General features: G+C 44.0%; 1 protein-coding gene and 1 long non-coding RNA gene across 4 annotated transcripts in view; both read left to right on the top strand.

The window, feature by feature from the left end:
* Window positions 1-519: 519 nt before the first annotated feature.
* On the top strand, window positions 520-13,507 carry LOC309358022. Its single transcript, XR_014163275.1, has 4 exons — window positions 520-727; window positions 3,252-3,409; window positions 12,469-12,582; window positions 13,250-13,507. It is a non-coding gene; the product is annotated as an uncharacterized lncRNA (long non-coding RNA).
* Window positions 13,508-22,615: 9,108 nt separating this feature from the next.
* TBX4 (T-box transcription factor 4) overlaps window positions 22,616-26,816 on the top strand; it is a 103,568-nt gene continuing 99,367 nt past the window's right edge. Inside the window, exons 1-2 of one of the 3 annotated variants that reach the window (XM_081890421.1) lie at window positions 22,616-22,634; window positions 24,759-24,828. In XM_081890421.1, the coding sequence (XP_081746547.1) occupies window positions 24,778-24,828 (51 nt within the window). In that variant the 5' untranslated portion in view covers window positions 22,616-22,634; window positions 24,759-24,777. Of the gene's footprint in view, window positions 22,635-23,494; window positions 23,551-24,758; window positions 24,829-26,816 lie in introns of those variants that run through there. The other 2 variants (XM_081890420.1, XM_081890423.1) reach the window with 2 other exon arrangements.

A 26,816-nucleotide genomic window follows, 5' to 3' on the forward strand; every position in this document is an offset into this window, starting at 1 on the left:
AACTGAAGGCGGCCCTGTTTAGGGAAGTTTTTAATGTCTGACGCTGTATTGTTTTTAATATTCAGTTGGAAGCCGCCCAGAGTGGCTGGGGAAACCCAGCCAGATGGGCGGGGTATAAATAATACATTATTATTATTACTATTATTATTATTATTATTATTATTATTATTATTATTATTATTCCTCCCCATATGCTTTGAGCTCTCTCTCTCACACACACACACTCTCACACTGCCAAGTTGTCCCTCACTTACTGTCCTCAGAACCCTCCCTGCACTATGATGGTCAAAGTGGTGTTCAGGGAATGTGTAGAAAATTCCGGAAACTTGCCCAAAAGCAGGGCTGTTCTTATGTCAAATCCCCACTCAGCCATGAAGTGATAATGTTTATATATATATATATATATATATATATATATATATGTGTGTGTGTGTGTGTGTGTGTGTGTGTGTGTGTGTGTATACGCAATCTATAAGTCTAATACAGAGGTGGATAACTTGAGACCCTCAGGCCAGAAGACACAGGGGAGCCAGGCAGGCCCATTGGCCAACTGAGGGGCCTACTCCGAGTCCCCCGATAGAGGCAAAGGGGGGCCCTTTGGTAATGGGCCTACAATTTCCCATCAGGCCCATTGGTTCGAGGCTCCTGCCCTCTGCAGTAGGAGGAAACAAGCTTGCTCCATCTTCCATGAGACAGACCTTCAAATCTCTAAAGATGGCTATCACAGGTAGGGAAAAGGTTATGGCACTCAGGTCAGGCTCTTAAATCCCCACACAGCCATGAAGCTCATTGGAGGACCGTGAGCCGGGCACAGACTCTCAGCCGAATGTACCTCATAGGGTTGTCATGTGGATAAGTGCAGGTGGGCAACCATGTTAAATATCAGACAGGCACCATCTGACCCTTATGTTTCTCTCCCCTTATGGTCTTGATTTTTCGGCTACTTTTAAAACGAGGCTGCATTTTAAATTGCATTTAAACCTGTATTTTAAATTGGTTTGTTTTCCCCCCCTATTATGTTTTTTACTGTGATTTTATTGGTGTTAGCCGCCCTGAGCCCAGCTCTGGCCGGGGAGGGCGGGGTATAAATAAATTATTATTATTATTATTATTATTATTATTATTATTATTAATTATTATTATTATCTCTGTTGCCTTTCTGACTCCTCCTGAAGAGCTTCCTCTTCCAACACGGCTTTTAAGGAGATATCTTTCTCAGTCTGCCTCTGTATTGGAACAGGTTTTTTTAAAATAGATTTTTTAGTGTGTTTGCTGCCCCGGGCTCCTTTGAGAGAGAGGGCAGGCTATACATTTAATGAATTGATGTGTACCGCCTTGAGCTCTTTGGAGGGAGAGCAAGATGGTTTATATAAGAAACAGAGGAAGGGCATTGAATACAGTGGCATAGCGTGGGTTGTCAGCACCCGGGGCAAGGCAAGTAATTTGCGCCCCCTAACCCTGAGTGAGTCAGGTAGGGGCAGAGAGCTGTGAGTGTGAGCGCCCCCCCCCCCAGATTTTGCGCCCGGTGTGGCCGGCCCCCCCTGCACCCCCCACGCTACGCCACTGATTGAATACCCCTGAAGACAATTTGCCTGGGAATTACATAGGCTGGAAAATTATCTAGGCAGATGTTGCAACCAGCTATTGTAAGAGGAAAACGTCATCCTATTTTTCTCTCTGATAAACGGGTTTGGTGGGAGGTTTTGTTTCTTTTTGAAAACTAAAAAAATTCAACCAAAAACAAAAACCTTTAGAAAACAACAACACCCTGCCAAACCTATTTGTCCAAAGGCACAAGCAGTAATACAGTTTTGGCTTTCTTAAAAAGGGAGAGTTGTTGTTGCTCTCAAGTTTTTTCTGGGGTTTCCTGCTGGTCCACCAGCAGGTCTCTTCTGACGTCCTTACAAATTTGGTTCATCAAACATCTTGCTGATTTTACTGCCCTGTCCCAATGAGCCGGGAATATCCTTCAGCCTCCCAGAAAGGGGTTAATAATTTTCTGAGATTTGGGTGAGAAAGGCTGGGGGGGGCGCAAGGGGGGGGAAGAGATGGACGCCTGGCTTTGCTGGCAGCAGACAGTCCTTTGTCCAGGAGTCAGTGGCTGACGCCTTCTTCCTCAATATGAGGCCCCTCCTGGCTCCTGGACAAAGAGAAAGCGGGTTGATCCATCAGGCGCGGCTCCCAATTAGAAGAGCCTTGCTTGTGTTTGTCTTAACTTATTTTCTCCCCCTCCCCGCCCCCAGTTCGCCCTAGAGCGCCATTGTCCCCGTCTGTTATCTCCCAATTAACAGCAATTGCACACTCAAGGAGAGCCAGCCTTTGTCTGAGGTCATCTATCTGGGGTGGACGGACAATGTCTGTATCTGTGTGTGTCTGCACAGGCCTATCTTGTGCACTGATTAATTTTACTGAAAAATATTTTTAAAGCAACCCTGGCTGAGATGTTTTGCTGCTGGGGGCAAAGCAATGGTGCACCCTCCCTCCTTGCAATTCAAGGTGCACCGTCCCCAAGCTATTTTAGCACCTGAGACGGAAAAATCCCACAAGTCCCTCTCTTCCTGGAGAGCTGCTGCCAGTCAGTGTTGACAATACTGGGCTAGGAGGACTCAGGGCAGTTTCCTTTGCTCCTAAAGAAAATTCATTGCTGTTGGGCCTTTTTTGATAGAAAGGCAAGGAGTAGAGGTATTAAATAAAACTCAACTTTCAGGGTGGCATGAGAGTTCCCTTGAATTCTTTCCAGCCTTTATTTTGAGGCTTCCATTTCAGGCTTGGACTATGTCTCTATCACATTTAGCCTTTCTAGGATGCATAAACATCCTAAGTGTTCTGATCAACTGAATGATTCTGGCTACCATGATCTGCAAGGGGAGATCAAACCTGATACCATCCATCGTCCAGTGAAGAAGAAACTGCTCTGGTGCTTGCTTTCCTCTTCCCTCCCTAGTCCTTTTCCTCTTGTGTTGTGTCTATCAAGCACCAATATTAATAGTGATAATGATACCTAGTACAGAGTAAGTCCCATTGGACTTACTTCTGAGTAAACCTGCTTAGAATTACCTTGTTAGTCTGTGAGGTCCAAGCATTGCAGGACCTGTGTACGTTTTCCTTTTCATCTCCTCCTGTTGCTGTCAGCTGTATAATTAAAGTAGTTGCACCAATGCTGCCAAGCTCTTCACAAGTTATTAATAAGGTCACGGAGGTTAAGATACTTCAAGGTCTCTTTTTGCTGTGCTCTTCTCTTTTTTTTAAAGGCACTCATTAGAGGATGAGTGACTGATGGCTGCTTCAAGTGACTGGGAATTGATTTCAGAAGAGCTGACAAAAGGGAAGGGGTGCCTTCATTCAAGACGGCATCTATTTATCCATCAATAACATTTGTGTCCTTCCTTCAAGAAGCTCAGCATGGCATGTGTGAGGATTGCCCTATTTGTATCTTCCGAACAGCCCTGGGAGGTAGGCTAGGCAAGGGAGAGCAGCAGTTGACAAGCTTCATGGCTGCATAGGAATCTGAACCCAGTTCACATTTCCCAAAACGATATGCAAACCGAAATGCGGGTATCCTTTGAAATTGGCACTACTCTGAATTTTGCAATGCTGTTTCCTGACCAAATTTATGTGCAAAAATGCATACATTAGGGGGAAGTGCATGAAATGCACATTTTAATGAAAATAACATACAGCTTTCTTTCTACAACTGTGACTATTGTATTTTAATTTTTGTCAACCATCCCTGGAATTAAATTTTGATGAAGACAGTACTGAAAAGTTTTAAATAAATAAAACATTTATCCCCAGAGTACAGATGGAAAACTGAGGCTGAGAGATAGTAGCTTGCTTTGGGCTCCTTCAGGAATTAATGAGTAAGGTTCGAACCAGGCATTTCCTGGGTCATAACTCATTCTCTTAACCACAACAGTATATCAGGTCACTGTGGATTTAGGAGTGTTTTCTTATGGACCAACACAGATGCCTTTGTTTTTGCTTTTGTTTTTGCCTTTTATATACACGGTGCCTCCCTATTAAAAAACTGTGCTAACCATGGTTGAAAACCCAAAGCATGGCTTGAATTTCCAAATGCACCAGGAAACTGTGGTGTAGAGCTATTTGGCCGCTTTTGCCCTTCCATGTGCTTACAACTCCTGTTTCTATAGCACAGTGGTCTCCACAAATTGAGCAAGTCAAAACCATTTTTTTGCAATTTAGACCCCCCCTTTAGCTGCAACTTGGCACAGTGTCTGTGTGGAGCCGGCAGTGCAGGTGGTGTGAACCTTTTCAGTCTGAGGGGCAACTTTCTGGGGAGCACTTGTTAGCAGTGGGCACAACTAGAGGAAACCTAGGCAGAGTAACAAACGTACATTCTATTCTGTTGCACAACAGGCTAGTTCAGGGTTTACCAAACTTGAGTCTCCAGCTGTTTTTGGACCAAAATTCCCTTCATCCCTGAGCACCGGTCCTGCTAGCTAGGGATGATGGGTTGTAGTCCCTGGGCTTGCAAAACACTCCTTCTTCTCCATCCAGGCAAGCAATAAGCACCATCAGAACTCAAAGACATATTCTGGTTGTGCAAAAGCATTCAAGGTGCAAAGGCACTTAAGGGTGTGCCTTGAGGAGAATTCTGTGGGTCAAAGAGAGAGACCTGGATAGTTGCATTTGGGCTCCTGGGCCTGAGGTTTCCCACCCCTTCTGTAATGGTAGAAGATCGACCTTCCCTTCTGGCTCCACTTCCTTTGTTCCTTTGCTTAGTTGTAGAGCATCTGCTTTGCACACAGAAGGGTCAGTCCCTGCTTATCTTCAAGTTAGGACTGCCTGAAATTCCGCTGCTAGCCAGTGTAGACAATACTGAGCCAAATAGACCAACTTGGTATAAGGCAGCTTCCTGTGTGCCTAACTCCTGTGACTGCACAACACCCCAAATTCCTGCTGGCTCCCCATCATCACAGCTGCACGCTGGCAGTGAGGTGGGGAAAAGCCAAGAGGCGCAGGAGCCCAGTACAAATGTTGTTTAAAAAGCTGCTTTTCCCAGGATCATTTAAAAAGCACACACATTAATTTGTTGGGGTTTCTTCTTCTTCTTCTGAACATGTCCAGATTGTTGTTCTTTCCCACGGCCTCATAAGGTGAAACTGGAAATTCTGATTGAGGAAATATATGTGTGTATCTGTTCCATGAAATGTTTCCTCTTGTCAGGAACATTTGACTACATTCATATCTTAACTGAGTCTCTGGAAAGAGTTTTTTCTTTTATCTGCTTGACGATACTGTCAGTGCTCATCTAATTTATAAACAGTTCCTGATGTAACAGAAGGTTAAGGAAGTAAAATATTATTTCACACTCCACCATCTCCCCCCAGGACTCCAAAGTCCTCCCATCACAGCATGCTTTATTTTTAAAGTTGTCTTTAAAAAACACTTCTTTTTTCATATTTAGTTGCTGTGTATAATCACAGGAATCGTAGCTTACCTTTCCCACAACTACATTCCCAACACCTTTAACAAACTACAGTTCCCCACATCCTTTGGGGGAAGCCCTGTGCTTTCAATGTACAGTGTGCACAGAGCCTTAAGCACATTTTTTATTTAGCTGTATGCTGCTTTTCCAAGGTGGGCCATGTCCAAAGTGGCAATAAATATTTGAGCTTGTATCCAATGCATACCTACTCAGAACAAACCCATGGAAATGAATGGACCTGACTAACCCAGGCCTATTGATTTCATCTGGTTTACTCTTAGTATGGCTTAGTTCGATACAACCCTATATAAATAATCAAACCACAGCATCGTATATGAACGTTACCAAAATATGGAGAGGGGTATTCATTCTTATGTACAGAAAACATTTGGAACAGCTGGATACCAGTTTGACAGATGGTTCGTCATTAGTTTTTATTTATTTCATCAATTTGTACAACACTTTGGTCATAGTTGTCTCTCAGTGCAAACTGCATTGACTACAGATGCTGTTTAAGCAGGAGAAACTGTAACCAAGATCTTGGGGTTGGAACTCTGCCCAAGTGTCCTCCAGGCTGTGTCTCTTCACAGGGGCGCCGACTTATAAAAAATATTGGGGGGGCCCATACCGGGGTCCTGCCCCGGGAAGTTTTCTAAATTTTAGATGAAAATTAGTGAGTTTTAAAGTTTTTTAAAAGTATTTTAGAGTCATATGATCAACATTAGAACCCCGAAATCTCGACTCTCTATAACTCCACACTCCGGGAAACTCGACAAGCCTGAAACACTTTTTGGCTTTGAAAAAAGAAACAAAACATAAACACGCACGGTATTTTCGTAAAAAGCTAATTTAATTTACAGTAACAATTATGCTTATAGACTATTACAGAGCAGTGAATATATAGCTCTGAAAAGACTGAAATGATATTTAAATAAATCCTAAACTATCATTAAAAGAATAAAACATAAAATATTGCTGTTGCACGGTAATAGCACTTTGATTAATAAGTGAAATAGCTAATTTAAGCTTACTTTGAATAAGGCTGAGGGTTCATTAAATAAAAATAATATCTCAAAGTTAATGCTTTAATACAGTTAATAAAGTTAATACAGTATGCCTAATACTGTATGTAAATACTGTAATACTGTATGTAAATAACGGGCTTTAATTGGGTCTTACACCCTAAAAATATTTAAGTATTTGAAAATAACTAATACAGTACTATTGTAATATAGAAATACAGTACTAAACTAGTACTAATATTTCGAAACTGAAAATTTAACATTCTGTATGTATTTAATTCTCTATTTTATAAAGATTTTTAATATCTGACAGTGAGTTTGGAGTAGCCCAATGCAAAAATCCTGAGGATCCATGGGGATCCATGCTTTGTAACCACGTTTTTGCACCACTGTGACCCTAGGCAACAGTGGGTGCGTGATTTTTTTGGTGCAATATGTAGCCATGGACATGCTATGTGATCTGATGGTGAATTTGGGGTGACCCAATGCAAAAATCCTGAGGATCCATGTGGATCCGTGCTTTGTAACCACGTTTTTGCACCACTGTGACCCTAGGCAACAGTGGGTGCGTGATTTTTTTGGTGCAAGATGTAGCCATGAACATGCTATGTGATCTGATGGTGAATTTGGGGTGACCCAATGCAAAAATCCTGAGGATCCATGTGGATCCGTGCTTTGTAACCACGTTTTTGCACCACTGTGACCCTAGGCAACAGTGGGTGCGTGATTTTTTGGTGCAAGATGTAGCCATGAACATGCTATGTGATCTGATGGTGAATTTGGGGTGACCCAATGCAAAAATCCTGAGGATCCATGTGGATCCGTGCTTTGTAACCACGTTTTTGCACCACTGTGACCCTAGGCAACAGTGGGTGCGTGATTTTTTTGGTGCAGGCTGTAGCCATGGACATGCTATGTTATCTGATGGTGAATTTGGGGTGACCCAGTGCAAAGATCCTGTGGATCCATGCTTTGTAACCACGTTTTTGCACCATTGCAGCCCCAGGCAACAGTGGGTGCGTGATTTTTTTGGTACAGACTGTAGCCATGGACATGTAATGTGATCTGATGGTGAATTTGGGGTGACCCGATGCAAAAATCCTGAGGATCCATGTGGATCCGTGCTTTGTCACCATGTTTTAAATGGGGAGGGAAGGAAAAACACAGAAGGGACAAGAAGCACAAGAGGGGTGTGCGGAGAAGCAGCTGGCTAAGAATGCAGGCGAGGAGTTTAACGGGGTGGGGGGGAGGAAAGGAAGGCAAAAGTCCCCCCCCCCAAGCCAGCCCTCTCTCTCCCACCTGGAGCCTGCACGCAGTGTGACTAGGAAAGAATTAGAAGGAAGGACTCGATCCTTTCCTTAACCCTCTGCTTGCCAGGAGGGCAGGGGATTCCCTGCTCTTTGTTGAGTTTGAGCAAACGCAGCAACAGAAGCGGGTGGGCAGTAAGACCCTGAGGCAGAATGCAGGAAAGCCCCTGCGCTCCGGGCGAGTCAGCTCCAGGGACCACACATTCGCTCAATAACACGCACAGAGCGAAATTTACGGTAATAATTTTCTTAAATTATTGGGGGGGGCAGAGCCCCCCCAAACGAATTTTTGAGGGGGCTCGGGCCCCCTCAGGCCCCATGGAGTCGGCGCCTATGTCTCTTCAGCATCCCTGCTTTGCATCCTCCCTGAATGGTTCTGTTTGACTGGAGTGCCTCAATTTACTGTGATAATGCCTCTTGCTTCCTGGATGGAGAGATGTGGTTATTGCCTTGAAACCTGACTTTTCCATGGCTGGAAGGTAGTCTGCCCTCCATTGCCCCACCCACTTTTGCATGTAGCCACACCTACTTTTGCATGTGGTCCCACCCACCAATGGCATGCAGCCACCGGAAGGTTGCCCGCAATGGAACTCAGCCCCCAGTCTGAAAAGGGCTCCCCCTACCCCTACTTTAGAGCAATAATGGTCACTGAGTTTGTAGCCCTAGTGAACAGGCCAAAAAATGCAGATACTCATGAGGAGTACTCACAAGTGATCTGAAGGACAGGCATAGCCCACATGAGATTAGAAGCCAGCCTTAATCTAGGAAGATTGTTCAGGAAGAATGATGTCTCTGTCATGAAAGCAGGGCAAAGAGTGGTTTCTTGCTGTCTTACATGTTAGTGATTCAGTGATTCAGAATTCAGTGTAGGTTATTGATTTGATTTTCTATCTGTTGTTTGTAAAATTCATCTAAATAGAATGAATGCACAGAAAATGGTCAGAAACATCTAGGTTATTTTTTAAAAATCATTTGCTTAACATTATTGACATTTCCAAGGAAATTTAAAGAATCTCTCTCTCTCTCTCTGTCTCTCTGTCTCTCTGTCTCTCCTAGCATTATGTTTACAGAAAATGCTTGTAGGTTAAGGATACAATACCTTTAAGCCTTATGTGAAACATAAGTGGAAAAAAATCGTACTGTAAAGGCCTGCCTAAAAAAATAGTTTTTTAGAGACATTCTGCCAAACTTGGTGTAGGTGGAACCATTTTACAGCCTGCTACTCTAAAGGCCAACCAAACTTCCAGGGTGTGGGGAACCTCCAGAAATGCCCCATCAGTGGATCTTGGTGGTCGAGATGGAATATAAGGGTACCCCAATCAGTCCTCTTAACCTAGATTTTGTCAGACTTACAAAAATAGTGAAGCCAAAAGCAATGACCCTTCCTGTTTGAATCCTAAGGACTTTGTTAGGACTGGGGCTCTGCAAATAATCTAATGCAGTGTTTCCCAACCTTTTTTGGGCAAAGGCACACTAGTTTCATGAAAAAAATCTCGAGGCACACCACCATGCCAGATGGGGAAAGGTCACTTTTTACTTATGTAAAAAAAAATAAAAAAATAGTAACTTCCAACGAATTCTGTAGGTCTTGTTTCTGAATCATTAAAGCTGCATTTGGGAAGGATTCGTAAGGGCGCACAGCAACTCAGTCCCACCAACTCCACAGCAGGGTTCTCAGGTTCAGTGAAGGGCTCCCTCAGGGGGGCACATATATACACCTGGGCTCCCGAAAAGCTACCGCAAGAGCCCTTCAGGAGTTCACATAGCACAGGCCTGAAGGCTGCAGCTTCCCACTTAGCATCCCGCCAGAGGAGGAAACCTCAAGTGGTCGACCTGTTTTTTCCCCCTCCCGCCTCCCTTTTGGAGCGCAGAGTTTTGAAGGCCGGCATCAACTCCGTTTTCCCGGATACTTCCCGCTCGAACCGAGGGCTGGGTGAAGCAAGGGCGGCGCTGCGCGTTTTACCTCCACGGCGCAGGGGCTCTGGCTCGCCTTCAGCCACCGCACGACAGCGCTGGCTGCCACTTCGTCCTGCAGCAACAGCTCCAAAACAGCCGCCATGCCCACCTCTCTCCTCCTCTAGCACTACCGCGCGTGCGAGCCTCCGGGGCGGGCGCACAAGGAGCGTGGGCGCCACCCCTCGACGCCATCCCAAAAGCCGCCAAAAAGCCCTAAAAAAAGAGGAGCAGCAAAAAAAAACACACCACACACGGGGGGCGTGTTCTAATTTGCTTCTAACTCCGGGTTAGAGCGCAGCACGTGGAGGATGGGTGGGGAAAGAGAGAGGAGGCGCACTGATAGAACGCCAGGCACGGGGGCCGCCAGGGAGAGCCAGCGCGCGCCCCGCCCCGGACGCTCGCGGCCACCGCCGTCCGTCCCTCCCAGGGAAGGCGGGATTAGAGCAAGCGCCCGGGCAGCAAGAAGCGCGCGCGCGCCGGCCCTGCCCTGGATCCCTCAGAACTGCCAGTCTCTGGGAAAGTGGGCGTGGCTTCAGAACTCTCAGGCAGCAGCGCCCGCCGCCCGGCAAGGCTTCCCATTGGGAGGCGCGAATGCTTTAGTGGACGGGGATTGGTGCAAATATAGGCAGGGCGGGCTGAGAGGAGGAGCCGCCGCTGAGGAGCAGCGGCACCAGCAGCGTTTCCTCTCCCCCCTCCCCTCCCGTGTCAACAAGCGGGGTGCCTGCGCCGGGGGTTTGCGCGTCAGGCAGGCAGCCAGGCAGGCAGACGGCGAGAGCCCCGCGCTGGGCGGCCTCTCCTCGCCGCCGCCGCCCCGCCTCTCGCCGCCCGACTCGCCCGCCTCCCTCCCACGGCACACCAGGCAACGCCTGGCGGCACACTAGTGTGCCGCGGAACACCGGTTGGGAAACACTGATCTAATGAACCCACCCCATGGAGACATCAGGACTGATGAGGAGGCCCACCTTTAGGTGGCGCACTTGGGTAATTTTTGACTCTGGGCTAATTTTTGGAGGGGGATCCTCTTTAAATAATTATTTGTATTATTACTTCAAAATTATTACTCCCCGGGGAGGCTCGCCTGTTGCCTTCATTGCATATCTTTCAGTGTCAGGCAAAAAACTTCTCTTTTCACCCAGGGCTTTGGCTGATTAAACAATCTACATCCTTTAAATGTGTCTCTCTCTATGTGTGTTACTGATTGTTATGTATTTTGTGTTCTTATATTGCTAACCACCCTGCGATATTTGGATGAAGGGTGGTATAGAAATTAAACAAACAAATGATAAAAATGTGGGTCTGTGGCTTTTCCTGCCAAGGTGTCAGAGGGCAGAGCTGCGTGCTCTGTGCCACTTAGCCTGTATCCCTTAAGCTGTGGAGGATGCCATCCTGTTGCCAGTGTTGATAGCGGCAGAGCTCAGAGGTTGAGCAATCGCTTTGTATGCAGAAGGTCCCAGGTTTGATCCCCAGCATCTCCAGGCAGATTTGAGAATGTCCCCTGTCCGAAAGCTCAGGGGGCAGCTGCCAATCAGTGTTGGCAATACTGAAGGAGATGGACAGATGGTCTGAGTCAGGGTAAAGCAGCTTTCTGTGGTCCGTAAAAGTAAGATGCAACTGTTAGAATGGTTGGCTTCTTTATGCGGAATGGAGCGGGTAGAAAAATGCCTCTGCGTTCAAGCTTTATTATGATGTACTGTCAAATGTCTCCTTGGGAACCAGGGTGAAGCTTCCAGACCTGCATGAGGGTTAATGGAGGCAGTGGTGGGAAGACAAGGAACAGAAATGCTACGATCTTCAAGTCACGGTCTCCTAAATTTCATATCTATCCTCTCCTGGCTGGGGGAAAAAAAGATTTGGTTACATAACACCCCACCCCCATTCCTAGTAGAACTAGGCAAATAAAAACCAGATCCCATTATTCTGATTATAAACTTTCTGTGTTCTTTTATTTAGCAAACTTTGCTGCTGATCCTTCTGTATAAAGAAACACTCGCTAACCATTGCTCCTTTCTCAATGTGTTTGGCGGCTCTCTAAATGAAGTTTTAATTTCTGCAGTCCCGTTTTTAAATGGCTGATAGGAAAAAGGATTTTTTTTTTGCTAGCAACATTAAAGCTTGGCGTTTCAGTCTTCAAAGGCTGAGTTTTGCTTCTTGTTTAATAACCTTTCTGTGCGGGCGTTTTAAAACTCTGTCGTGCCTTTTGCAATCTCAAAGGACAGAGGGTAGCAATGGTCAGGTAATTCTGCATCCTGCCACCAGATGTCGCCCAATGTCAAAATCCAGATTGACAGAACCTCCCGTTGAAAACAGGTTAGCAAATTACATCGCTATTGTATCTCTCCGGATTTATGTAAACTCTTAAGAAAACAAGGGTGCTCTTTTGGAGCACGGAGCGCGCTTTAACCACCCAGTAGCCCATACAGTTAGGCTGCAATCCTATACCCAGTCTCCTGGAAATAAGCAAAGCTCAATTGAGCTCAAAGGGAATTACGTTTGAGTAGACATAGGACTGTGCTGCTGGAATGCTGGGTGAATTTATTTATTTTATTTTATTAAAAAAACAAAAGAAAGCCTCGAAATGGGTTACAAGAAGAGTAAATCAATAAAATTATCAGGAAAAAACACTTAAAAGCATTCAGACAAGAATAAAAATTGGCAATAAACAGAGATTAAAACACATGTAAACATTCTGCATCTTCTCTGGGCAGGCTTGTCTAAACAAAAATGCTTTTAGCAGGTGCTGGAAAGAGTACCAGGAAAGTTCCTTCCTGACAGGTGACACCTGAAACAGTGTTAGTTCTGCAGATCGAAGCAGTCGAGTGGACGTATATGGGGCAAGGTGGTTTCACAGGTAAACCCGGTCTCACATTGTTAATATAAACTCACAGAAACACTTTGAACTTGGCCTGGCAGCAAATCAGCAGCCATGGCATGTTTCCGCAGTACAGGTGTTGTATGCTGGCAGAGTCTTATACCTGCTAGCAATTATGCTGCAGCATTCTGCATTAACTGTAGGCTCCATATCAAGCAAAAGACCCACATAGTGCACATTGCAGTAGTCCAGTCTTTTTTCTTTTTGCAGTAGTCTAGTCTCTCCCCCACCCTTTTTTTTTTTTAAAAAAGAAAGCATCCAGTGCAAGAACTGCTGCGACTGGTCTGGAAGTGGATAAATACGAACTTATCTTATTTTCTCTGCCTCTCACTCTCTCCTGCATCTGAAATGGTTCAAGTATGTTGTTGTTTAGAACTTCTTTCTATATTTAGAGTTGTTGTTTTTAAGTGTTTCACATGCAATTGTTTTAAATTGTTTTCATAAAGATGTAACTATTTTATATATGACATATTCTTAATGACTAATAACATTATATGTAAATCTATACCCGAGATGCTGGTTTAGAAGGCGGTTAATAAATCAATGATAATTATAATATTGTAAATCACTTCAAAATGCCTGCTGGGAATCAATTAATAAATGAAATTATTATTATTATTATTATTATTATTATTATTATTCACAGCTTCCTGTGTTCCTAAGGAGACTGAGGGGATGGATTGTTCCTGTTTGACATTGGACTTCAATGTTGCTTATTCTGATGCTGCAAAGCAAATTTTTATCTTCTTATGAACACTGCCTTCCATATTAAATCAAGAGATCCCATAAACAGAAGAAATGCATTACACCAACATTCAATATTTTGAAAGCATTCTGTAGGTATGATTTGTTTAGGGGTTTTTTCCTGCAGCTCCGAAAACTACCTGCACAGATGAGGGGAATACACAGCCAACCTGTTTAATTGTGCATTCAACCCAATTTGCTTCCGTGGTGCTTGATTGATGCTTGCCCTTTGTAGAGCATTTGTTCTGATTTATTTCAGGGGGAGGGCATGCAGCAAGGAACATTCACCCTGATTTGTTTGCAGAGGTTATACACCTTCCCATCAACTGATCATCATCCCACTCTTTTTAGTGCATTGTCTGGTCAATTTCCTATCCACAAAAAAAAGTTAATTTGTTATACTGGAGAGGCCACCCACTTTATACCTTCACAAATTATAAATTTCCAATATCTAACTGAACACACATCGAATAACGTGACCATCTTACAGCAGCCACAGTGTACGGATTGCCTTGGCTGGATCTGAACTCAGGGCCACCTATTCCAGGACTCCGTTGCCAACAGTGGCCAGCCAGATGCTTCAAGGAAGCTCACAAGCCAGGGCCTCGCCCCTCCTACCTGCTCTTGATACCCAGCACTCTGAATTTTACAGCCTCTGCTTTGCAGAAATCTGCCTCCCCTGCTTGCATAAAAGCAAAGCACCCATATATATATAAATAATGTCCGCCGGGAATGTTGGCGATCCCACCACTAGGGGGAGTGTGTCCTTCTCAAGCAATTTCCATCATACAGTATTACTCTTAGTTTCACTCCTTAGCATCTCGCCGTTGTCCCGCAAATTAGCATCACCAGCATCACCACCGACAAAATGCTTTAGCAAAGAAAGTGGTTTTTGTTTGCTGTCAGGCTCATGCTTTAATCCTGAGTGGCTGGATTCTGTATTTAAAAGCTAGAATTGAGGCAGAGCAGTAGAGAAACCGCCGCCTAAGACAGAAAATCCCAAAACAGCAGTCTTCCCCTATGACAGTAAAAATATCCTAATAATGGGCAGTTTTGCTGTCTGTTTACGGCAGCCCCAAAATCTGACAGTTGATTCAGGCAGACTAATGGTAAGGCCAACTCTTGTCAGATTCTCGCCTTGGGGTGAAGCTACAAGTTCAGCTGGACATACATAATTTTAAGGGGCTGCAGAAGAGTACTTGCTGCATTTTGGTAAAAGAGGGATGGGTGTACTCCCAGTGTCATCAGACTCCAACTCCCATCAGCTTCACCCAGAATGCGCAATGGTCAGGGGTGATGGGAGTCAATTGTCATTGATTTAGGTCGTGTTTCATGGATCAACATAAGCAAATATATGTCACAGTCCCCTAGCAGCATACAATCTAATGTTGACAGCAAAATGAGACAGAAATACCCTAAGTGGTAGGTGGGAAGGAAGAAGGAGGATTAACAAAGAATGGAGATGACATTGAGAGCTTTGTTTTGTATTTTTGCTTTGTTTCAAAAACAGCATTATACTTCCAGCCAATTGTCCTTCATAAGCATATTAGCCAAGAACGTTTGGGTATATCTTGGTACTGTCCCAAATCTGGAGGTACCAGTATACTCTCGGTTTGATTTGTTTTCAGTGTGTTATTAGCAGTGCTTTTTTTCCTTAAAAAATATTTAGGAGTACTCTCATTTTCCTACTCATATTGAAATACTACCCCTCAATGAGGCCAAACTTAATTTGCAAAATGTTTAGGGGTATGCGTACCCCCGCATCCCCCCAGAAAAAAGCACTGGTTATTAGTATGTGTCATTTGAACAGTTTGGGTGGTGTTTTATTTATTTACATTCATGGAAATGCTGCTTAGGGGTTTGATTGAAGAGGCTGATCTCTTTAATAAGTAACTAAAGGAATGCATATCATAAATAAAATAAATAAAAAACACAAGGTCCTGGCTGTTCTGACCACAGTGCGCAGGCTGAGGGTCACATTCTGGCTTTAAGCTTTGCAGCAAAAGTTGGAGAGAGATGGAGAGAGGCCTTATTCTCCAAAGCTTTCCTGCCGTCCACCACAGCCACTGCCACCACCAAACGTCTCCCTGCAGCTTCTCTGGAGCCTAGCAGTCCTTCTCCTCCTCTGCCTGTGCTATCTGCAAATGGGGGCAGATCAACTGCAACCCCTTTCGAGATTAGACGCGCATATATATATATATCTGTCTGTTTCTCCTTCCCAAAAAGCTTGAGCAAGTGAGTGAGTTTGGCGCAGGGTCGGCTGCAGACTCCTTGGCACCGCAGCTCTGATTGCTTTGGGTAACCTTTCCCCCTTTTTCCTTCTGGAAGCTTCTTGTGAAGGTTTATGCGGTGTTTTTAACAGGAGAGGTGGGGAAGAGTCCATCTCCACCTCCTCCAACCAATTAAATCGGCAAATGCATGAAAATCTGGCCAGCGTTTCCAACCAATTTATCTGCAGGATTTCTGGGAATTCCGCTGGTCAAGGTGAAGTTTACAAGCATGCACCCCTTTTTCCAGACCCAACACGGGTTCCCTGCCCTTTTAAGGCTCCGATCCACAGCCCCCTACTCTTTGGCCCTTATTTCTCACTATACCTGTGACCTTCTCACATCTGTGTCTATTAACCGTAGCTGCTTAAAACTCCCTGCTTTCCTTAAATTGCTCTGCCCGCTGTCTCTTGCTGCTCTCTGGCCTGATCCAGCATCCCACTTATTATGTGTGGGATGAACAGATGACTAACCAAAAGGTGTATGAAAACCTGAAATCATACCAGGATGAATGTTCATTGTCACATTTATTAGCCTGTTTGTGCTCCTGATATGCTTACTGTTTCAATATTTCGCATTTGTTCATTAGCAGTTTGTTTGCCACCTCAGGGTTTTTTGAACGGGAAAAGCTTGGGTGCTAATATTTTGATAAAGAAATGCAAATAATCAGGGAAACAGATGTTAAGAGGATATTTTGAGGCAGGCAGGGGGTAGGAAAAGTCCAGAAACAGACCTCACTTCTGGCATCTCAGGTGGAAAAACCTCCTGCTGTCTTGTTGCTTTTCATGGACCAAAGCACCACGTAAACAGCAGGATCTGATGTGGAAAAGCAGGAACTTGAGGATGTTACTTCCCCAAGAGAGTTGAGTTCTTCTGGCAGAGAATCACAGAAGAAGCTTATGCAGGCGTGAGTGGGGGGAACAGTATTCACCCTTTCACTCATCTCCTGCTAGTCTGGCTCACCCCCCCCTTTCTTGCACTCAGAATGGTCAAAGGTGGTCCACAAGATCCTCAGTCTCAGGCCAAAACCCTGAGCTCTGGGAGCTCTCTGTCTTCCAGACCTTCATGTGAAGGGTCATAGCTCAGAGGTGGAGCATCTGCTTTGCACGTAGAAGGTCCCGGGTTCAATCCCTAACAGCGTCACCAGATAGTGCTAGGGGAAGTCTCCCTGTCTGAAATCTGGCTGCCAGTTAGTATAGGTGACATTGAGCTAGATGGACCAATGGTCTGATTCAGTGTTAAGGCAGCTTCCTATGTCCATCCACTCTTCGCTCACTGCCGTTCCTCCAAAATGCCACTTTTAATGCACAAGTAAAAAGCACCAGCAGATTAAGAAAGCATATGGGGGGGAAACACTGAAGTGAGAACCTCACTGCTAAAACAGCTCAGCATTGGATGGTGGTCTATGAGGGGAAATTGCACACTGCCCCACCAAGCAGTCTGCCCTCAGCCAGTCTTCATCTTCCTGTCTTCTTACTTAATGACCAGTCCAGGAGGCAGCACTGGCTGTCAGTTTCCTCCTTAGTCTCAGCGTTGCCCTTGTAGAATTCAGGAGGAAGGAGTCTGAGGACAGTACTATAAATAGTTGGCTTCACCTGTCATTATCTCTGGCGCCATCTGTTGTTGGGCTCCTAGCCTATCGTCCTACCAGTCCCAAGGAGCAGGGGGAGAGGAAGAAGTCAACACCTTCTTCAACAAATGGTTTTCTCCTGGGACCACAACAACATAGAAGTGCTTAGCATTTCTAGGTAGGAGAATCAGAATGCAGTTCACGTAAAAACCCTTTCCTTATCTGAGATCATGGAGAGCTGCAATAATAATAATAATAATAATAATAATAATAATAATAATGTATGCTGCCCATCTGACTGGGTTGCACCAGCCACTTTGACGGATTCCAATAAATTATAAAACCACAGTAAAACATCAAACATTAAAAGCTTCCCTATGCAGGGCTGCCTTCATATGTCTTCTAAAAGTCCGATAGTTGTTTATTTCCTTGACTTCTGACAGGAGGGCTTTCCACAGGGTGGGCATCATTACCGAGAAGGCCTTCTGCCTGGTCCCCTGTAACCACACTTCTCAAAATGAGGGAACCACCAGAAGGTCTTCAGAGCTGGAACTTGGTGTCCAGGCTGAACAGTGGGTGTGCAGATGTTCCTTCAGTCAGAGTAGACATTACTGGGTGAGGTGGACAATGGATTATGAGGCAGAGGGCAGTGTTTTGCATGCAGAAGGCCCCAAGTCAATCCCTGGCATCTCCACTTTGAAAGATTAGGTTGCATGTGATGGGAAAGATAGCAAATGAAAGATCTAAAAGTGGGAGTGGATTGAGGGAGATGGAGCCTCATTTTCTCAGGTGCCTGTTGTCTTCTGATCTATCCATGATATAATTAGATCTGTCAATGTTTATTTCTGGAGCCCAGATATTCTTCAGGAAAAAGAACAAGAACTGTTATTTCCAGCAGCTGGTGGGAAGATGGTGGATGAAGTATTTGAAACCGGAGATGGGTTGGATGAGGTAGAGCCTCATTTCCCCAGCTGCTTGTTGTGGCTGTTAGTGTATCCACAAAATAACTGAATCTGCCAACATTTCTTTCTGAAGTCCAAATACTGGACGGGGGCACCAGCTAATGGGAAGATTGTGGATAAAGCATCTAAATCTTGGAGTAGGTTGGGGGAGACTCATCTCCCAGTTGCCTGTTGTTACTGCTACTGTCTGATAACTAAATCTGCTAGTGTTTCTTTCCGCAGTCAAACTATCGGTCGGGTGGTGGTGGGAAGAAGAGTCCCTGCCAGCACCTGTGTTCTGGATTGTGTGTCCCTCTTCCTCCAAGCAGTGGGTGCCATCACTAACACCTTTGGCCGTGCACATGGCTGCTGTGAATCTTCAGCAGCTGGAGGTGTTGATGACAGCATCCCTTGTTCTATGGGAAACAGGGCTCTGTTCTGTCTTGGCAGGTAACTGGAGGAGGAAGAGGAGGAGGAGGGTGGGGAAAATGACTTTAAAAGATTGTGTGCTTTCAGCATATATCAGCATGCCTAAACTGGAAAGTCAGAAGGAAAGATCCTATTGGAAAAGGGTTGTGGAAAAGGGAAAATAATTAAATAAGATTTAATTGCACAATCTGAATTTCTAGGTTTGCAGCTGGATCCCACCCACAAAATAGTGACAGTCTGGAAGTAGCCTGGGTTTGTCTTCTCAGTAGACATCCTCTCTCAATGTGGTTATTGATATAGACTGCAACCTTGTCCGTAAGAAGCCATTTGATTTGACATCCTATGCCCTTTTAAAATGTGCTTTTGGGGGGTGTTATTGGGCTGTTTTAAATTTGATTATGTATTTTGTAGTTTTATATTTTGATCTTCTTCTGTGAACTGCCCTGAGACCTCTGGGTATGGGGTGGTATATAACTAATAACAACAACAATAATAATTATAATAGTCAAAAAATAGAATAGACCTTTTTTTTAAAAAAGGCCCTCCACCCCTTATTGAGCAGCTTTAAAGTGGGTTCTATATTAAACCAAATTATTTCAACAAACCGCGTTCTGATAAATTCAACTCACTTTACAATGTATATAATCTCTGTAAACATTCTTCTGCAGTGTTTATACAGTCAGAACTAGGTAGAAAGAAAACTCTTAGCAAAATGAAATATCTATGAGGCTGAAAAGATTAAGGATTTTTTAAATGATCTTAAATTCTCTGCTATGATTCTGTAGTAGAGAGAAAATGCATTTGTTCCCAAGGATCTCCTTTCTCCTAAAGGTGAGGAACCTCAGGCCTAGAGGATGAATGTGGTCCTCCAGGCCTCTCCATCCGGCCCTTGGAACTCATCCCAGGCCACTCCGGTCACTGCTCCTGCTTTGTGCCTTTCTCTAGTGCCTTTGCCAGGCTGGCATGTGTCCTTCAGTTGTAGCAACGCCTCTTGCTTGCCTGGATGTAGAGAGATGTATGTGATGTGATGTATAAACCTCTGACTTTTGCTCTGTTGGGATATTGCCTACTGTGAAAGGTAAACGTCATATCACTTTTGCCTCTGGCCCTGCCCAACTTTGGCAAGTGGCCCCTGAAAGGTTGCCTGTGAAGGAATGTGGCCCTTTGGCTGGAAGAAAAACATGTTCTCCACCCCCGCCCTAAAGTTCATTTAAGCATTTATTAAATCAAGGCTGCAACCTTTATCTAAGAGCAAACATCTCAGGCCACCATGGGAATCAACATACCTAGGACTGCACTGATAGACTGACTGGGGCAACCATATGCATATTGTGAAAAAATGGAAAGGCATCACCCCCCAAAAAAAACAACAACCCCAAAGAGGATACAGATTTGCATTCCTAGCATGTGTATGCTTATCTGTAGATGCAATTTTAGAAAGGATGGCTGTAATTTAAATAGATCCCCCCAGCCAACCTGTACAGTTATGGAATTAGAGCCTCTGGTCACAATCCCCATGTTCCACCACTGTATATATGCTGCAGCATTAAGTGATGTTATTTAGGATCCAGTAGACCTATGCACTGCTAAATTCCCGATTGCTACAATTCAGCCTGATAAGGTCTAATAAAGTGTGTTGCCCCAGAACTGTTTAAAAGACACTCCAATTGGTGGGCAGCTGTCCTTACTGAACTGCTTGCTGAGATCAATCCGACTGCCTGTGTTTTATCTTTCTTTTAAATAGAATAACCCCTCTCTTTCCCAATTAGTCTGTTGGAGATCTCTTCCAAAATATACGCCACTTCTCTCTCTCTCTTTTTACTTAACAAGCTGTAGGATCTCTTCAGGATTTTCTACCCTGTATCCAAGTATTAACACATACCATCAGGAAGCTAACAATATGGAGTTAATGACTTTGGGCCCACATGGAATTGCTCTTACAGAACTGCTATGCCCTCTGCCTTTCTCGAAAGGCCACTATAAAAACATACCCATTGGAAGAGTGTTTCTGTCCATTTTGTAAAATGAGTATATGTAGAGGTGTTCACAACACACCCAGTTGTCCTCTATAGAAAGATCTCCGTGAATAACATCTTTCTGAGTTTAGCCACAGGAAGAATTTTGTTATACCAAGTAAATTAGTTTGTGTGTTTTTTTACAGTTAGGCAAGGAAAACTATGCCAGCTTACATGTTTCTCTTTATGCGTTGGCAGCTAGGAAATTAAGTAACAGATTTATGGATCATGTAAAATGAAAGGATGCATACAACCTCAGCTTCTTCACATAGGATTTTGCTACGTAAAGAGAATTATTTTGTGCTCCCCATAGGGGAACATTCAGACACGATACTACATTCGACCTGCATCCTGGAATGGCACAGTCCAGGAAAAGGTTTGTCATTTAACGCTGCTGAATCTATAAAGTAGCTCCATGTGCAGTTTGGAGCGGATGTAGGGATCTGCATGGTCAGAAGCCTCTGAGTGACTGTAGCGCCACCCATTCTTCTAGCTGCTACAAGCACCTTCCATCCAGGGAACAGTAAGCAAGACTTGGAACTTAGGATCATTTCACACGAGGCACCTGTGAATGAATCTCCACATGATTAAAAATCTCCTGGTGATTGCAGAAGTAAATTCTCATGGCTGCTATACCTATCCACGAAAAAGCTCCTCTTAGCACCAGTGACCACTCGCTCACCCTCCATCATTGCTTGGTTTTTTTGTTTCAAGTGAGGAAGTCACTGTGATTTTATTTTGGGCTTGTTCTGATTTTAAATGTGAAGCAGCCTGAAATCTGTACGATTGAAATAAGTTTAAAAATAATAGCTATATCCTTTACATCTAAATATTTAAACAACATTTTATGGCATCGTTTTAAATCAGATATCTACACTGTTGGAAATTGGTTTGGGGGTGGGGGGTGGGAATGAAATTCCACCAGGGTGTACTGTGAAATGAACATGTATATCTGGCAAACTCTGAAATGTCTTATAAAATATACCAACAGGCAACCATGTTAAAGTACACCATATATTGGGTACATAAATTCTTTCTTCTTCTTTGGTTTATGGCCAATGTTTTTAAAAATATTATTTTTCTCATTGGCTACCTACCATGTGGTGGAGAATGATCTGGAAACCATTATGAGAAATGTGTGTGTGTGTGTGTGTGTGTGTGTGTAATCTTGGGGGAACATGTTTGGGTGAGCATATAGAGAAGCCAAACAATGAACATAAGAGGAGTTCTGAAGAATTATGCTAAAGGCCAATCTGGTCCATCCTGTTCTTGCAAAATTGCCAGTTGATGGGAAGACCACAAGCAAGATTTTGTGGGCCACCTGGGCCCGCAAGTCAGTTTTACTAGGAAACCGGAGGTGAAACTAACCCCTTTCCAGCCCCGGGAAGAGCGCAGGGAGCATTTGCACAACACACCTACACACTACTACTACTACTACTAAACACTGCAGCCAACACACTAACGTGTCGTGACACACAGTTAGGAAAGCTCTGAGTTAATTATATGCACATTCTGTAAATCTTGTAAAATGTTTTCTTTAGCCCAAGGGCCACATTCCCTTGTGGGAAACCTTCCAGGGGCCACATGTCAGTGGTGGGCAGGGCCAGAGGCAAAAGTGTTTATAACTTACGGTTTTGTACAAGATGCAGCATTCGAGGCACACAAACCAAACACACACATTATTTCAATTTAAGGACACATTCCAGCCAGGCAAAAGCTCTCAAGGAAGGCATAGAGCAGGGCTGGTGAGGGAGATGTCCTAGGGGAGAGTCCTGGGGGGCAGATATAGAGGCCTGGAGGGCTGCATTTGGCCCAGGGGCTGAGGTACTCTGCCCCTGCTGTAAATAAATAAATAAATAAATTTGCTTGGAAGCAAGTCCCATGGTGTTCAATGGGACTTACTTCCTACTAAGTGTGCTTGAGGTTGCCACTTAAATGTTGCTAAGGGGTTAACTCCCCACCCCCACCCCCACACTCCCTGAAACTTTTGAAGACATGTACAAAAATATTAATCCAGTTGCTTGCAGGATTCTCTGAAATTGGAATTTACTGCGATAATCAAAACGTATGTTTTTGGATCAACACGACAACCTTTCTTCAAATACCGCCACCCCACCCCCTTGAACAGGCCGTCTAAAAGGGCATCCATAGTCAAATCCATCATATTTATTACATTTAATCAAAATTTGATTTTGGTTAAATTTATTCCATATGCATTGTGCATGACGTGTTCCCATTTCAAGTCCTGAAACACAGCTCTATATAAATATTGCCCTGTTAAGTGGCAGCTACGATGGATCAGATACTTGGCCATTGAACACTAATATGTTCAGGGCCAAAGAAAAGAGCCAGCCTGGTAAAACGCCTAGAGTATTGGGCCTTGGGGAACCTGGGTTCAAATCTCTGTGAAACTCCATGGATGACCTCAGGCCAACCAATATATGTCTTACCTAACCTCCTTCAGGAGGTGGTGGACTTTCATTCATTGGAGGTTTTTAAGCAGAAGTTGGATGGCCATCTGTCATGGATGTTTTAGCTGAGATTCCTGCATTGCAGGGGTTGGACTAGATGACTCTTGGTCCCTTCCAACTCTACAATTTTATTATTTTACCTCACAGGGTCATTGTGAGGATAAAATGGGATAGTCCCTATGTGTGCTAGCCCCAGCGCTTGGGAGGAAGTTACCTCAGATTAACAAATAAAAACTGTACATTGTCATAAAATTGTTATACAAGGGATGGAGAACCAGTGGTCTTCTCAATGTTTCAGGACTACAACTCCCATCAGCCCCAACTAGGATGGCTTATGGTCAGAGATTATGGCAGCAGTAGTCCAGCAACATTTGATGGGGAGCTGATTCCCCACCTTTAACAAACTACTTCCCAGGATTCTTTGGGGGAAGCCAAAGTGGTATGATACTGTTTTAAATATATGGTGCGGATGAGGCCAACTCCTATCATCCTTAGCCAGCATGGCCAATGGTAAGGAATTATGGGAGTTGTAGTCCGCAACATCCAAAAGGCACAGCATTGGTTACCCTTGGCCTAGGGCAGGCTTCCTCAAACTCGGCCCTCCAGATGTTTTTTGAGACTACAATTCCCATCATCCCTGACCACTGGTCCTGCTAGCTAGGGATCATGGGAGTTGTAGGCCAAAAACATCTGGAGAGGGCCGAGTTTGAAGCAGCCTGGCCTAGAGCCTGCTCAAAATACTGTAGTTTCTGAGGGCCTAACAAATTTCCTTCAAGTGTCCTTATTTCTCCTCAGAGAACTGCAATTCCCAGTGTCTCTAAGGGAAAGAGTAAAAAAAAGAGGGACTTTATAACAAGCCCAGTTCTGCTTAACAGTAGCACAGGCGACCTGAAGCCATTTTGCAGGCGGAGGTGTTGCTCTGTCCTTAAGGCAGGACCGCAGGCCTGAAATGTGGCCTTTGGGTCTCTTCCATAGACTGCACATCCTCCTCAGCCTTATGCCTCACCCTCCTTGATTGTTTTTGCCTGGCTGGAATGTGACCTTGAACTCTGATAATGCTCCCTGCTTGCTTGGACGGAGGATAGAAAAGGATGTGTGAAGGATCTAGCCTTCCTTAAAAAGTCAAAATCCACATTCACCTGCAGTTGCCTCTGGGAAAAAGCTTGCCCAGGCTGAAAAAGATTCCTTATAACCTACCTGCCGTAAGGTATGGCCTGAAGGTGCACAGGGCCCCTACCAGATGAAGTGAGGCAGGTGTGGGTAATTGCAGAAGATGCAAAATGTCAACAGCTGTGTGGATCTTAGCATCAAAAGTACTTAAGTGATAGAAAGGAGAGAACCTCACCGGCTCTGAGGGGCTGAGTTAAGTAACTAAGGTGAGGACATACTCTTGAAAGAGATGAGAGCTGATACAATTTAAATGGAGGCCAGGGTTGACAAGAGCATTTTACATTGCCAAGTGTGTCTGGCTACTTTAAAATTATTAGCTGGGGTGAGTGTGTGAGTGACTATTTTAAAATGGTCTTGTTTGGCTTGAGATGTTCTTAATGGTTTTAAAATGTGTTTTTGTTTTATTTTTAATTGTATTACTTTACTGTTTTGTTTGCTGCCTTGGGTTCCTCTTGGACGTTTTAAATTAATAAAATTAAATCGAAATTTAACTGATAAAAAGATATCCACATTTTAAAAATAATAATAAATTTTTCTTACTAATTTAGCTGTTCTACCACTGGAAGGATGAAAATGGTGGAAGACACACCCATAGATGACTCCATAGCCCAGATAAATGTAAGTGTCCTTTGTGGCTGCTGCCAGTATTTCACCTTGCAGACCTTTCCCCCAGAGTAAATACTACTTATCATATGCAAGCTTGTGTACTGAAGTAGTTTTTATGCTGTAACACACACACACACACACACACACACACACACGCACACACACTTTGCCCCAGCTGTGGGCAACCAATACTTCTGTAACCTCATGCTGGGAGATGGTAGCTAGGACATGCACTTAAATTATGGAACTTGCACCCACAAGAGGCAGTGTTGGCCACCAACATGGCTTTAAAAGAGGATTAGACAGATTCATGGAGGATGAGGCTATGAACAGCTGCTAGTCACAATGGCTATGTTATTGCACTACCTCCAATGTCAGAGCTATTGTGCTCCTGGATACCAGTTGCGGGGAACTTCAGGTGGGCAGAGTGCTACTGCTCCCATGTCCATCTTGCAGGCTTCCCATAGGCATCAGGGTGGACAGGATACTGGACCAGATGAGCTAGTGACCTGATCCAGCAGACTTGTCTTATGTTCTTATGTGACAATGTATTGGTTAAGGTTTTTGGACTAGAACTGGGAAGACTTGGGTCCAAATCTCCTCCACTCAGCTATGAAGTTCACTGGCTTACTTTGAGCCAGTTGATGGTTGTATTTATGTATGTTTTAATGCACCCAAAGCTTTTCTTATACTGCAGCACAGAAAGAGTGCGATAAAGAAGGCCCGAGATATTTTTGTGTCTGATGCAGAACAGCAAAAGGACACCCACACACCCAAAGTCTGCCCAAATATTTTGGTGCCTGAAGCAGAAAAGCCTACAAGCATCCTCTTCCCATGCCCCCACAGAAATGAAATGAAATTCCAGAAATAATATATTAGATAGCTATTAATTGGTGCCTTTTCATGACACTGCAAAAAACAGCTGTGCCAACCAGTTGTGGTTGGTGTCATGGTCGGAAGTCCCTCTTCCAGACACTGAGTTTGGATAAGGGATGGGGTCAAAATTTGATTCAGTTTGCATTTTAAAGGGGAACCCACCTAGTTCATGTTTCCAAAGCAACACACAAACCAAAACGTGAGAAATTTGTAATTGTCTGAATTTTGCAATGCAATTCTCCAGCCAAGTAAGTTCACAAGGCATATATTAGTGAAAATGACATACAAAAATGTGTATATTAGGGGAAGCTGCTTTGCAAAGATATGTGTTTGCAGAAATCATATGCAAATATGTGTATATTAGGATTGATTAATAGTAGAATACTGGTGACTTTAATTGCAGATTTTAAATTAAAAATAATTGCAAACTGCTATGGAAATGTGGAGAAGCTGAGTTTAAGCTTTTATAAATGAGAAATATAAATTGGCAGATTGCCTCATCCCTAGCATGCAACTTTGCCCTTTTGGATGGTCAACACCTGCATTCCAAAATTAATTCTGCTCCTTGTAAGAAGCTCTGCATTGAGTTGCTAACTGAAGAGAGAATAGCTAGTATTTTTAAGGCATTGTTTTCAGCTGCAGCTGTAGATTTCCAGTAGCAAATGTGGGGTGGGGAGAGAGGGTATGAAGTTGTTTTATCAGGTTCGAGCCTGCAGCTTATGGAACATTATAGATTTCTTTTGCATTGTCTCCTGAGGATTCTCCAAGATTAAAAAGTAAGGTACTGTGCATCCGGTTTGGCTACAAACTGACTGGGGAAAGCACTTGTGTGCTAATAGGAAAAACATAAGCCTTATTTTTTTCCCACCTGAAGGCAGTACATTATAGAGGAAAAATAATAACTCACCCTGTGTGATTTAGATAAAAATATATATATTTAATAACTCTAGCATAGGCTCTCTAGCCAGGGATGACCCTACTACAAGGTGGAGTGAGCTATCCTGTGTCTCTGGGGGCAGACTTTGGGGATACAATTGAAAGCTGTTGTAGCTAACCTTTTCTAATCCAAGGAGCCCAGGTCAAACTCTATGGAGGGCCAATTGCTGAAATGCACATGACTGAAG

This window comes from Podarcis melisellensis (genome assembly GCF_964234715.1).
Source record: "Podarcis melisellensis genome assembly, chromosome: 15".
In the NCBI taxonomy this organism is placed as follows: domain Eukaryota; kingdom Metazoa; phylum Chordata; class Lepidosauria; order Squamata; family Lacertidae; genus Podarcis; species Podarcis melisellensis.